General features: G+C 32.4%; 1 protein-coding gene across 1 annotated transcript in view; it reads right to left on the bottom strand.

Annotated features, from left to right (window-relative positions):
* Positions 1-434: 434 nt before the first annotated feature.
* trpc6a (transient receptor potential cation channel, subfamily C, member 6a) overlaps positions 435-15,195 on the bottom strand; it is a 32,233-nt gene continuing 17,472 nt past the window's right edge. Inside the window, exons 9-14 of the mRNA XM_061961745.1 lie at positions 14,861-15,125; positions 8,702-8,897; positions 8,351-8,551; positions 1,058-1,114; positions 897-972; positions 435-815 (exon numbers count right to left, since the gene is read on the bottom strand). Coding sequence (XP_061817729.1) covers positions 688-815; positions 897-972; positions 1,058-1,114; positions 8,351-8,551; positions 8,702-8,897; positions 14,861-15,125 — 923 coding nt within the window. The 3' untranslated portion in view covers positions 435-687. The remainder of the gene's footprint in view (positions 816-896; positions 973-1,057; positions 1,115-8,350; positions 8,552-8,701; positions 8,898-14,860; positions 15,126-15,195) is intronic.

Below are 15,195 nucleotides of genomic sequence, written 5' to 3'. Positions count from 1 at the left end.
ACACTACTGAAATACTCTCACACACTACGGAAACAGTCTCATACACACTACTGACATTTTTTTGTCACACACTACTGAAACACTCATCTACATTACTGAAATACTCTCACACACACTACTGAAATACTCTCACAAACACTACGGAAACAGTCTCATACACACTATTGACATTTTTTTGTCACACACTACTGAAACACTCATCTACATTACTGAAATACTCTCACACACTACTGAAACACTCTCATACACACTACTGAAACACTCTCATCCACAAAAAAACACTCAAAAACACTAACATATTTATTATTACCAGTCTGGAATGTACTCGTGCTGTCTTTAAATTGAAGCGGGGTGGTCACCATGCTGGTCACACAATCTTTCATGAAGCTAAACTCCTGTGCAGCTTTGTGCTGTATCAGAGCTTACGCCGGACATTTTACATGCAAGCTGATATCATCCGATGCGTGTTTCTTTTGCTGATATCGCACCGATATCAACACCTAATTTATCAGTCTGTAAAAAAATAAAAAAAAATAAAGTGTGAGTTTGACCCCGCCTGATTGCAGCAGGAGTCAAAAGTTTGGAGACACTTTCTAATGAGAGGGTGCCCCCCTCACCTGTGACTGATACTTCACGTCATCATGTCCTCTGTGTTGTTGTTACATGGCTACAGTAAACAAAGGAGGATCAGCAGGGCGCGGTGATGTCGCCCAGTCTCTTCAGCAGCCCGTCCAAGGTCTCCACGTTCTGGGACTTGTCCTCCAGCAGCTCGTAGCGCAGGCTGGAGATGTCCTGCTTGATCTCCTTCAGCTCACCTGCAGCACAACACCAAGGTCACCTACATCACAACACCAAGGTCACCTACATCACAAACACACACACACACACACATTCACCTTCCGTGATCTCGTCGCTCTCGCGGTCCGCCCGCGCTTTGATGATGTAACGCTTGATCAGGCGCTTCATGATCTTCTACGGGAAGGTCAGAGAGGACAACTTTAGACGGAGGACTTGAACAACATTAGTGGCTGTTATTGTGATACTGGACTGCTGATACCTGATATCTGGAAGGGTGGTTGGAATCGCTGTATGACGGACTTTTTCTTCCTCCAATCTAAAAAAATATTCATTTTTATATTTCGGGGTGGGAATCTTTGGGCACCATTCCATTCCTAAGGTGATAATTTGATTCGACATGACTTTCACAATGTATTATTTGGTGTAATAATTATAATGAAACTTTTTCAAAACATGTTTCATGTTAGAAAAACTACTTCTGGTTGTATTAAGATGGCCTGAAAAACTCTTTTTAAATATGAATTCTTATAAAAAATTTATATTTAAGGAGGTCGTCACGGAAGTAAGCAAGGTAGGAGTCAAACTTTCACATTGTTAATATAAATTGTTAATTATATATTATATTATTACATATGATAATGTATACGCATATATGTATGTGTGTATGTATATATATATATTTATATATATATATATATATATATACACACACACACATATTAAAAATATATAAATATTAAAATATATATATATATGTTTGTTTGTTTTATATATATATATATATATATATATATATATGTATTTATATATACTTACATATATACTGTATATATATATATTATATTAATATAATAATATATATATATGATAATGTATACACATATATGTATGTATGTATGTGTATGTCTATATATATATATATATATATATATATATATATATACACACACATATATTAAAAAAAGATTAAATATAAATATTAAAGTATATATATTTAAAAAAATTAAAACTATATATGTATTAAAAATATGTATTTAATATATATGTATTTATATATACATACATATATACTGTGTATATACATTTATATGTATATATATATATATACACACTGTGTACATATATATGTATGTATATGTCTATATATATATATATATATATATATATATATATATATATATATATGTATGTATGTACATATATATGTATATATATATGTATGTATATATATATATATATGTATTGTCATGTCTGTGTGATCATGTTTTGTTTTAGTAATGTTCGGTTTAAATTTTGGACTTTTTGTGCACTTTTGTTTTGTTTTGTCACCATAGCAACCATTAGTTTCACCTGTCACGTCACGCACCTGTTCCACGTTTGGACTCATTGTGCACTCTTGTCACCATAGCAACCATTAGTTTTCACCTGTCACGTCACGCACCTGTTTCACGTTTCGAGTCACGCACCTGCTTTCACTAATCATGTCCATAGTATTTAAGTTCATTCATTTTCTGTTGTTCGTTCTGACGACATCACCACATTTATGCTCCTGCACACTCTCCACACCCTGATGACCCTTGCTACTCTTTTTTTCATGCCGGTTCCATGCCAAGTAAGTTTTTGTTTGTTAAGCCACAGTTAGTGTTTTGTTTAATTGTTCATAGTTTCTGCCAATGTGCAAGTTTTGTGTTTAAAGTCTAGTTTTATTCTCCGCCACTGTGCGCGCCTTTTGTTTATTCCTTTTTTGATAGTTTAAAATAAATCATGTACCCACCTTCAAGCCTTGACCAGTCCAGTTCATTTGCACCACGGGAGAACAAACCACGTCATAGTCCAAGTCCTGACATGTATGTATATATATATATATATATATATATATATATATATATATATATGTATGTATGTATGTATATATATATATATGTATGTATATATATATATATATATATATATATATATATATATATATATATATATATCCATCCATTTACTACCGCTTATTCCCTTCGGGGTCGCGGGGGGCACTGGAGCCTATCTCAGCTACAATCATATATATATATATATATATATATATATATTTATTTTTTAAGCGATTTTTTTAAATTATGAATCAATTTAATCAGTTAAATTAGAATCGGGATTTGGATGTGAATCAGTTTTTCCGTGTCCTCCCCTATGTATACTGTATATATGCAAAGGTGTTTTTTTTGATAACTGTCTAAATCAGGGGTGTCCAAACTTTTTCCACTGAGGACCACACTGAAAAATCAAAGCATGCTGGGGCAATTTTGATATTTTCATTTTCAAAACCTATACAAAATATTGATTTTTTTTTTTTAACCTTCAGGGCTCCCCTCAAGTTTGGGCCCGTGGACCCGAAAGGGTCTCACTCATAAAGATGTTAAAAATAAATCATATATATAAGGTAAATTTTTATATATTTTTTATTCAACGCTTAAATCCCAAGATCAACTTGAGGTATATTTGTTGATATAAATTTTTATTTTTTTTAAAGTTTTGTGCCATTATTGTCAAAACCCTGTTTTTTATGGCAACAACACAACATTTGCAATGTTTTCCCCATAAATAAATATTTAATGTGAAGTAATTGGAGCCTTAAATAAGTTAATATGTCAATAATTCATAACAATGTTGATTTTAATGAATTATTGCTTTTGAGTAATGACAGTTTAAAAAAAAAATCCCACTAAAATTCTTGAGTATCCAAAAGGGTCCCACTAATAAAAGTGTTAAAAATAAGTCATCCTTTATTCGTTTTGTTTTTTTTACATTTAACATTCAAATCTCTAGATCAACTTCAGCTCTATTTGTCGATTATAAGCTTTTATTTTGTTTTTTTGTTTTGTTTTATTCCCTTTTTGTCAAAGAAAACTGTTTTTTTTTATGTTAAACACATAAAATATGCAATATTTTCCCCCAAAAAAAATATTTTAAAAAAGTGGAATATTTGATCTGAAGTAAATGGAGCCTTGAATATGTCAATAATTCATAACATTGATTTTGATTCATTGTTAATATTTTGTAACAATGACAGTTTAAAAAAAAAATACACTAAAATTCTTGGGTATATAATAGGGTCCCACTCATGAAAGTGTTAAAATAAGTCATCCTTTTTACTTTTTTTTTTTCTTTTAATGCTTAAATCTCTCGATCAACTTCAGATCTCTTCGTCGATTTTAAGCTTTTATTATTATTTTAATATTTTTTTTGTTTGTTTTATTCCTTTTTTGTCAAAGAAAACCTTTTTTTTTAATGTCAAACACAAAATATGCAATATTTTCCCCCCAAAAAAAGAATGTGAAGTAATTGGAGCCTTAAATATGTCAATAATTCATAACAACATTGATTTTCATTCATTATTATTGTTTTTTAACAATGACAGTTAAAAAAAACAACACTGAAATTCTTGGGAATATGATAGGGTTCCACTCATAAACTTGTATTATTATTTGAATAGGTTTTTTTTTGTTCGTTTTATTCATTTTTGGTCTAGTTTTGGGAAAAAAACAGCACACAAATTTTTAGGCATCTAAAAGGGTTCCACTCATAAAAGTGTTAAAAATAAGTCATCTTTTTTTCTTTTTCTTTTTTACTTTTAACACTTCAATCTCCAGATCAACTGCATATCTATTCGTCGATTATAAGCTTTTATTATTATTTTAATGTTTTTTTTGTTTGTTTTATCCCTTTTTTGTCAAGAAAAACTTTTTTTTAATGTCAAACACAACAAACATGCAATTACCCCCCCCCCCCCAAAAAAAAAAAGAATTCAAAGTGGAATATTTAATGTGAAGTAATTAGAACCTCAAATAAATCAATAACAACATTGATTTTGATTAATTATTATAATTTTTTAACAATGACAGTTTTAAAAAAACAAACACTAAAATTATTGGGAATGTAATAGGGTTCCACTCATAAAAGTGTTAAAAATAAGTTTTTCTGTACTTTTAACACTTAAATCTCTAGATCAACTTCAGATCTATTTGTCGATTATAAGGTTTTATTTTAATTTTAATGTTTTATCTCTTTTTTGTCAACGAAAACTGTTTTTTTTGTATGTCAAACACAAAAAATATGCATATTGCATGTTTGTTGTGTTTGACGTTAAAAACAAGTTTTTCTTGACAAAAAAGGGATAAAACAGACAAAAAAAACATTAAAATAATAATAAAAGCTTATAATCGACGAATAGATATGCAGTTGATCTGGAGATTGAAGTGTTAAAAGTAAAAAAAAATAAATAAAAAAAAAGATGACTTATTTTTAACACTTTTATGAGTGGAACCCTTTTAGATGCCTAAACATTTTTGTGTTGTTTTTTTCCCAAAACTAGACCAAAAATGAATAAAACGAACAAAAAAAACCTATTCAAATAATAATACAAGTTTATGAGTGGAACCCTATCATATTCCCAAGAATTTCAGTGTTTTGTTTTTTTAACTGTCATTGTTAAAAAAACAATAATAATGAATGAAAATCAATGTTGTTATGAATTATTGACATATTTAAGGCTCCAATTACTTCACATCAAATATTACACTGTGAATTCTTTTTTGGGGAGGAAAATATTGCATATTTTGTGTTTGACATTAAAAAAATAGTTTTCTTTGACAAAAAAGGAATAAAACAAACAAAAAAAACATTAAAATAATAATAAAAGCTTATAATCGACGAAGAGATCTGAAGTTGATCGAGAGATTTAAGCATTAAAAGAAAAAAAAAGTAAAAAGGATTACTTATTTTAACACTTTTATGAGTGGGACCCTATTATATACCCAATAATTTTAGTGTATTTTTTTTTTTTTAACTGTCATTGTTACAAAATAATAACAATGAATTATTGACATATTCAAGGCTCCATTTACTTCAGATCAAATATTCCACTTTTTAAAAATATTTTTTGGGGGGGAAAATATTGCATATTTTTTGTGTTTAACATTAAAAAAAAAGTTTTCTTTGACAAAAACGGAATAAAACAAAAAATACAAAATAAAAGCTTATAATCGACAAATAGAGCTGAAGTTGATCTAGAGATTTGAATGTTAAATGTAAAAAAACAAAACGAAAAAAGGATGATGCCTAAAAAAATTTGTGTTGTTTTTTTCCCAAAACTAGACCAAAAATGAATAAAACGAACAAAAAAACCCTATTCAAATAATAATACAAGTTTATGAGTGGAACCCTATCATATTCCCAAGAATTTCAGTGTTTTTTTTTTTTTTAACTGTCATTGTTAAAAAACAATAATAATGAATGAAAATCAATGTTGTTATGAATTATTGACATATTTAAGGCTCCAATTACTTCACATTCTTTTTTTGGGGGGAAAATATTGCATATTTTGTGTTTGACATTAAAAAAAAAGGTTTTCTTTGACAAAAAAGGACTAAAACAAACAAAAAAAATATTAAAATAATAATAAAAGCTTAAAATCGACGAAGAGATCTGAAGTTGATCGAGAGATTTAAGCATTAAAAGAAAAAAAAAAAGTAAAAAAGATGACTTATTTTAACACTTTTATGAGTGGGACCCTATTATATACCCAAGAATTTTAGTGTATTTTTTTTTTAAACTGTCATTGTTACAAAATATTAACAATGAATCAAAATCAATGTTATGAATTATTGACATATTCAAGGCTCCATTTACTTCAGATCAAATATTCCACTTTTTTAAAATATTTTTTTTGGGGGGAAAATATTGCATATTTTATGTGTTTAACATAAAAAAAACAGTTTTCTTTGACAAAAAGGGAATAAAACAAAAAAAATAAAAATAAATAAAAGCTTATAACCGACAAATAGAGCTGAAGTTGATCTAGAGATTTGAATGTTAAATGTAAAAAAAAAAAAACGAAAAAAGGATGACTTATTTTTAACACTTTTATTAGTGGGACCCTTTTGGATACTCAAGAATTTTAGTGGGATTTTTTTTTTAAACTGTCATTACTCAAAAGCAATAATTCATTAAAATCAACATTGTTATGAATTATTGACATATTAACTTATTTAAGGCTCCAATTACTTCACATTAAATATTTATTTATGGGGAAAACATTGCAAAAAAATTTTGTGTTGTTTTTTTCCCAAAACTAGACCAAAAATGAATAAAACGAACAAAAAAAACCTATTCAAATAATAATACAAGTTTATGAGTGGAACCCTATCATATTCCCAAGAATTTCCGTGTTTTTTTTTTTTTTTAACTGTCATTGTTAAAAAACAATAATAATGAATGAAAATCAATGTTGTTATGAATTATTGACATATTTAAGGCTCCAATTACGTCACATCAAATATTACACTTTTGATTTTTTGTGGGGCGAAAATATTGCATATTTTTTGTGTTTGACATACAAAAAAAACAGTTTTCGTTGACAAAAAAGAGATAAAACATTAAAATTAAAATAAAACCTTATAATCGACAAATAGATCTGAAGTTGATCTAGAGATTTAAGTGTTAAAAGTAAAGAAAAAAAGATGACTTATTTTTAACACTTTTATGAGTGGAACCCTATTACATTCCCAATAATTTTAGTGTTTTTTTTTTAAACTGTCATTGTTAAAAAATTATAATAATTAATCAAAATCAATGTTGTTATTGATTTATTTGAGGTTCTAATTACTTCACATTAAATATTCCACTTTGAATTCTTTTTTTTGGGGGGGGGGGGGGGGTAATTGCATGTTTGTTGTGTTTGACATTAAAAAAAAGTTTTCTTGACAAAAAAGGGATAAAACAAACAAAAAAAAAACATTAAAATAATAATAAAAGCTTATAATCGACGAATAGATATGCAGTTGATCTGGAGATTGAAGTGTTAAAAGTAAAAAAAATTAAAAAAAAGATGACTTATTTTTAACACTTTTATGAGTGGAACCCTTTTAGATGCCTAAACATTTTTGGGTTGTTTTTTTCCCAAAACTAGACCAAAAATGAATAAAACGAACAAAAAAACCCTATTCAAATAATAATACAAGTTTATGAGTGGAACCCTATCATATTCCCAAGAATTTCAGTGTTTTTTTTTTTTAACTGTCATTGTTAAAAAACAATAATAATGAATGAAAATCAATGTTGTTATGAATTATTGACATATTTAAGACTCCAATTACTTCACATCAAATATTCCACTTTTGATTTTTTTGTGGGGCAAAAGGTTTTATTTTAATTTTAATGTTTTATCTCTTTTTTGTCAACGAAAACAGTTTTTTTTTGTATGTCAAACACAAAAAATATGCAATATTTTCGCCCCACAAGAAATCAAAAGTGGAATATTTGATGTGACGTAATTGGAGTCTTAAATATGTCAATAATTCAAAGCAACATTGATTTTGATTCATTATTATTTTTCGCGCAATGACCGTTTTAAAGAGAAATGGCAGCTTATTGTTACTATAACTCATCTGTTTCACTTTTTAATGTTTTTTTGTGACAGTATTTCTAGAACGTGCCCCAGACCGCACTTTGGACACCCCTGACCTCAAGAACTGCGTAGCTCGCCACAGTAAAAAACTGCATGTGTGACCTGGTCTAGCTGTGTCTGGTCTTTGTCCTCCTTGTGTCCCCTCATGTAGCGCAGGGCCACAGACTTGATGCCTTTGGAGAGACCCAGCATGGACTTCGGACTGGGGACCAGGTTGAAGGGCACCGGCAGCGTTCTTCCCTCCTCAAAGTAGGAGAACCAGAGTTTAGCCCGGGCGAACTTCCACTCCACGTCGGCGTCGTCCTGCAAAGGACCACAGGTGGGAGACGCTCATTAATATGCGCTCAGTCGGTTTGACATTTTGGGGGAATGTTTTGTCCCGGACGCCATAACAAGTCCGTGATGGACCGCCGTAAACACTTGTGGGGGATCCGGGGGGTCTGATGGCCCGACCTCGATCTCCTGGAAGGAGCTGTTGATCATGGCGATGAGCATGTTGAGCAGCACGATCACCATGGTAACGTTGTAAACGCCATACAGCACGTAGCCGATGTTCTCGATGAACTTGTGCCCGTTGTTTATGACTACGGACCTGACCTCGGAAAGTCCGAATATGGCCCAGAACAAAGTCTTGAAGCTCTCCTCCAGCCTACACACACACACACACAAAGCAGGGAAGGACAATCACAATCTGCGTTTCCATGACAACAATCTCCATAAACGGGCTAGTTTTTTTCGCTGTAATACACATGCCGGGCCACTAGATGGCGATCACACTCGAACTGATACCGTACCAAATTCCTGTACCAATTTTTGCTACTTTTGTGTGTGTTGATAAATGTTCATTGTTTATAAAATGGTGTTTTTTAATGTAACATTTAAAAATGAGTTATAAGGGCCCAAGCAAGCACCCAAGGGGCCTATTGAAATTGCTTTGTTTTTTTGTTTTTTTTCCTATAATACAAATGTCGGCCCACTAGATGGCGATGTCAATTTGTAAAGTAAAAGGACCCCTAACTAATCCGACGTAACCTAGCATACTGGCTATCGATCACACTCGAACCGATACGGCACCAAATTCCGGTACCTTGGAATTGATACCGGATATTGGTTATCTGTCCAAAAGTCGGGATTTTTTCTAAGTGTCAAAAAAATCTGGATTTTTTTCTAAGTGTCAAAAAGTCGGGATATTTTCTGTCCAAAAGTCGGGATTTTTTCTAAGTGTCAAAAAAATCTGGATTTTTTTTTCTAAGTGTCAAAAAGTCGGGATATTTTCTGTCCAAAAGTCGGGATTTTTTCTAAGTGTCAAAAAAATCTGGATTTTTTTCTAAGTGTCAAAAAGTCGGGATATTTTCTATCCAAAAGTCGGGATTTTTTCTAAGTGTCAAAAAGTCTGGATTTTTTCTGTTCCCAGTTTAAAAGCCTTTTTGAGACCTTTAACATGCACGAAAACTCTCCAAGTTTTGCAAGCGCGTCAGAATTGGCGGAAAATTTTATATTTTGGGGGTGCCGAAAATTACATTTAAAAATGTGGCTCTCTAGCGCCACCTTTAAAAGGAGGAAAAAAAGTTTCCCCTCCCACCGGTTTCACGTGGCGCCACAAAAAATTACGTTTTTTAATGGAACATTTAAAAATGAGTTATAAGGGCCCAAGCAGCGGAGCAAGCACCCAAGGGGCCTATTGAAATTGCTTTGTTTGTTTGTTTTTTTTCTTATAATACAAATGTCGGCCCACTAGATGGCGATGTCAATTTGTAAAGTAAAAGGACCCCTAACTAATCTGACGTAACCTAGCATACTGGCTATCGATCACACTCTAACCGATACGGCACCAAATTCCGGTACCTTGGAATTGATACCGGATATTGGTACCAATTTTTACTACTTTTGTGTGTGTTGATAAATGTTCATTGTTTGTTTATAAAATTATGTTTTTTAATGGAACATTTAAAAATGAGTTATAAGGGCCCAAGAAGAGCCCTATTGAAATTGCTGTTTTTTTTGTTTTTTCCCCTGTAATACAAATGTCGGCCTACTAGATGGCGATGTAATTTTGTAAAGTAAAAGGACGCCAAACTAATCTGATGTACGTTCACCGTTGTAATGTAACCTAGCATACTGGCTATCGATCACACTCGAACCGATACGGTACCAAATTCCAGTACCTCGGAATCGATACCAGTACCAATTTTTACTACTTTTGTGTGTGTTGATAATTGTTCATTGTTTGTCCTTAAAGTTATTTTTTTAATGTAACATTTAAAAATGAGTTATAAGGGCCCAAAAAGTGTAAAAAAAAATCTGGATTTTTTCAAAGTGTCAAAAAGTCAGGATTTTTTCTAAGTGTCAAAAAAATCTGGATTTTTTTTCAAAGTGTCAAAAAGTCGGGATATTTTCTGTCCAAAAGTTGGGATTTTTTCTAAGTGTCAAAAAAATCTGGATTTTTTCTAAGTGTCAAAAAGTCGGGATATTTTCTGTCCAAAAGTCGGGATTTTTTCTAAGCGTCAAAAAAATCTGGATTTTTTTCTAAATGTCAAAAAGTCGGGATATTTTCTGTCCAAAAATCTGGATTTTTTTCCAAGTGTTAAAAAGTCGGGATATTTTCTGTCCAAAAGTCGGGATTTTTTCTAAGTGTCAAAAAAATCCGGATTTTTTTCCAAGTGTCAAAAAGTCGGGATATTTTCTGTCCAAAAGTCGGGATTTTTTCTAAGTGTCAAAAAAAATCTGGATTTTTTTCTAAGTGTCAAAAAGTCGGGATATTTTCTGTCCAAAAATCGGGATTTTTTCTAAGTGTCAAAAAAATCTGGATTTTTTTCTAAGTGTCAAAAAGTCGGGATATTTTCTGTCCAAAAATCGGGGTTTTTTCCAAGTGTCAAAAAGTCGGGATATTTTCTGTCCAAAAGTCGGGATTTTTTCTATGTGTCAAAAAAATCGGGATTTTTTTCTAAGTGTCAAAAAGTCGGGATATTTTCTGTCCAAAAATCTGGATTTTTTTCTAAGTGTCAAAAAGTCGGGATATTTTCTGTCCAAAAGTCGGGATTTTTTCTAAGTGTCAAAAAAATCTGGATTTTTTTCTAAGTGTCAAAAAGTCGGGATATTTTCTGTCCAAAAGTCGGGATTTTTTCTAAGTGTCAAAAAAATCTGGATTTTTTTCTAAGTGTCAAAAAGTCGGGATATTTTCTGTCCAAAAATCTGGATTTTTTTCTAAGTGTCAAAAAGTCGGGATATTTTCTGTCCAAAAGTCGGGATTTTTTCTAAGTGTCAAAAAAATCCGGATTTTTTTCTAAGTGTCAAAAAGTCGGGATATTTTCTGTCCAAAAGTCGGGATTTTTTCTAAGTGTCAAAAAAATCTGGATTTTTTTCTAAGTGTCAAAAAGTCGGGATATTTTCTGTCCAAAAATCTGGATTTTTTTCTAAGTGTCAAAAAGTCGGGATATTTTCTGTCCAAAAGTCGGGATTTTTTCTAAGTGTCAAAAAAATCTGGATTTTTTTCTAAGTGTCAAAAAGTCGGGATATTTTCTGTCCAAAAGTCGGGATTTTTTCTAAGTGTCAAAAAAATCTGGATTTTTTTCCAAGTGTCAAAAAGTCAGGATATTTTCTATCCAAAAGTCGGGATTTTTTCTAAGTGTCAAAAAGTCTGGATTTTTTCTGTTCCCAGTTTAAAAGCCTTTTTGAGACCTTTAACATGCACGAAAACTCCCCAAATTTTGCAAGCCCGTCAGAATTGGCGGAAAATTTTATATTTTGGGCGTGCCGAAAATTACATTTAAAAATGTGGCTCTCTAGCGCCACCTTTAAAAGGAGGAAAAAAAGTTTCCCCTCCCACCGGTTTCACGTGGCGCCACAAAAAATTATGTTTTTTAATGGAACATTTAAAAATGAGTTATAAGGGCCCAAGCAGCGGAGCAAGCACCCAAGGGGCCTATTGAAATTGCTTTGTTTTTTTTGTTTTTTTTCCTATAATACAAATGTCGGCCCACTAGATGGCGATGTCAATTTGTAAAGTAAAAGGACCCCTAACTAATCTGACGTAACCTAGCATACTGGCTATCGATCACACTCTAACCGATACGGCACCAAATTCCGGTACCTTGGAATTGATACCGGATATTGGTACCAATGTTTACTTCTTTTGTGTGTGTTGATAAATGTTCATTGTTTGTTTATAAAATTATGTTTTTTAATGGAACATTTAAAAATGAGTTATAAGGGCCCAAGAAGAGCCCTATTGAAATTGCCGTTTTTTTTGTTTTTTTCCCTGTAATACAAATGTCGGCCCACTAGATGGCGATGTCAATTTGTAAAGTAAAAGGACCCCTAACTAATCTGACGTAACCTAGCATACTGGCTATCGATCACACTCTAACCGATACGGCACCAAATTCCGGTACCTTGGAATTGATACCGGATATTGATACCAATTTTTACTACTTTTGTGTGTGTTGATAAATGTTCATTGTTTGTCTATAAAATTATGTTTTTTAATGGAACATTTAAAAATGAGTTATAAGGGCCCAAGAAGAGCCCTATTGAAATTGCTGTTTTTTTTGTTTTTTTCCTTGTAATACAAATGTCGGCCTACTAGATGGCGATGTATTTTTGTAAAGTAAAAGGACGCCAAACTAATCTGATGTACGTTCACCGTTGTAATGTAACCTAGCATACTGGCTATCGATCACACTCGAACCGATACGGTACCAAATTCCAGTACCTCGGAATCGATACCAGTACCAATTTTTGCTACTTTTGTGTGTGTTGATAATTGTTCATTGTTTGTCTATAAAGTTATTTTTTTAATGTAACATTTAAAAATGAGTTATAAGGGCCCAAAAAGTGTCAAAAAAATCTGGATTTTTTCAAAGTGTCAAAAAGTCAGGATTTTTTCTAAGTGTCAAAAAAATCTGGATTTTTTTTCAAAGTGTCAAAAAGTCGGGATATTTTCTGTCCAAAAGTCGGGATTTTTTCTAAGTGTCAAAAAATCGGGATATTTTCTGTCCAAAAGTCGGGATTTTTTCTAAGTGTCAAAAAAATCCGGATTTTTTTCTAAGTGTCAAAAAGTTGGGATATTTTCTGTCCAAAAGTCGGGATTTTTTCTAAGTGTCAAAAAAATCTGCATTTTTTTCTAAGTGTCAAAAAGTCGGGATATTTCTGTCCAAAAGTCGGGATTTTTTCTAAGTGTCAAAAAAATCTGGATTTTTTTTCTAAGTGTCAAAAAGTCGGGATATTTTCTGTCCAAAAGTCGGGATTTTTTCTAAGTGTCAAAAAGTCGGGATATCTTCTGTCCAAAAGTCGGGATTTTTTCTAAGTGTCAAAAAAATCTGGATTTTTTTCTAAGTGTCAAAAAGTCGGGATATTTTCTGTCCAAAAGTCGGGATTTTTTCTAAGTGTCAAAAAAATCTGGATTTTTTTCTAAGTGTCAAAAAGACGGGATATTTTCTGTCCAAAAATCTGGATTTTTTTCTAAGTTTCAAAAAGTCGGGATATTTTCTGTCCAAAAGTAGGGATTTTTTGTAAGTGTCAAAAAAATCTGGATTTTTTTCTAAGTGTCAAAAAGTCGGGATATTTTCTGTCCAAAAGTCGGGATTTTTTCTAAGTGTCAAAAAAATCTGGATTTTTTTTCTAAGTGTCAAAAAGTCGGGATATTGCTGTCCAAAAGTCGGGATTTTTTCTAAGTGTCAAAAAAATCTGGATTTTTTTCTATGTGTCAAAAAGTCGGGATATTTTCTGTCCAAAAATCTGGATTTTTTTCTAAGTGTCAAAAAGTCGGGATATTTTCTGTCCAAAAGTCGGGATTTTTTCTAAGTGTCAAAAAAATCTGGATTTTTTTCCAAGTGTCAAAAAGTCGGGATATTTGCTGTCCAAAAGTCGGGATTTTTTCTAAGTGTCAAAAAAATCTGGATTTTTTTCTAAGTGTCAAAAAGTCGGGATATATTCTGTCCAAAAATCTGGATTTTTTTCTAAGTGTCAAAAAGTCGGGATATTTTCTGTCAAAAAGTCAGGATTTTTTCAAAGTGTCAAAAAAATCTGGATTTTTTTCTAAGTGTCAAAAAGTCGGGATATTTTCTGTCCAAAAGTCGGGATTTTTTCTAAGTGTCAAAAAAAATCTGGATTTTTTTCTAAGTGTCAAAAAGTCGGGATATTTTCTGTCCAAAAGTCGGGATTTTTTTCTAAGTGTCAAAAAGTCGGGATTTTTTCTGTTCCCAGTTTAAAAGCTATTTTGACACCTTTGACACGAAAACTCTCCAAGTTTTGCAAGCGCGTCAGAATTGGCGGAAAAATTTATATTTTGGGGGTGCCGAAAATTACATTTAAAAATGTGGCTCTCTAGCGCCACCTTTAAAAGGAGGAAAAAAAGATTCCCCTCCCACCGGTTTCACGTGGCGCCACAAAAATTGTTGTTAGACGTCCAGTACGCACATAAAAGTCTCTGGAACCCATACCTAAAAACGAACCAATGGAATTTGGCCGGTGCCTATAAAAGTACCGAATTTGGTTCCCATCCCTACTCAACACAGCATATCATACCATGACAAAACCTCCCTAACAAACTTAAGAACGTGCATCGAAGAACATTTTTGTCCCCGGGGAATTTGTGGTAAATACCAAACTCACGTGGTGAAGGCGTCGTTCTGCTTGATGCCCAGGTAGTAGGAGTACAGGTTGAACATGCCGATCATGAAGGCCAAGAAGACCAGCAGGAAGATGACCATGAACTTGAAGATGTCCTTCACCGTCCTCCCCAAGGAGATCTGCAGCGGACCGAAGCTCTCGTTGGCCGGGAGGATGTACGCGATGCGAGAGAAGCTCAGCACCACCGCCACGGCGTACAAGCCCTCGGAGACCAGCTGGGGGTCTGACGGCAACCAATGGACGCGGGCTGCAAAAACAGGGCAAATTCCAGTTGCAATACTAGGAATTTGGATACCTGGCGGAAATACTGGATCATG

This window comes from Nerophis lumbriciformis, linkage group LG09 (assembly GCF_033978685.3).
Source record: "Nerophis lumbriciformis linkage group LG09, RoL_Nlum_v2.1, whole genome shotgun sequence".
Lineage (NCBI taxonomy): Eukaryota > Metazoa > Chordata > Actinopteri > Syngnathiformes > Syngnathidae > Nerophis > Nerophis lumbriciformis.
This window is presented reverse-complemented; position numbering and strand designations above follow the sequence as displayed.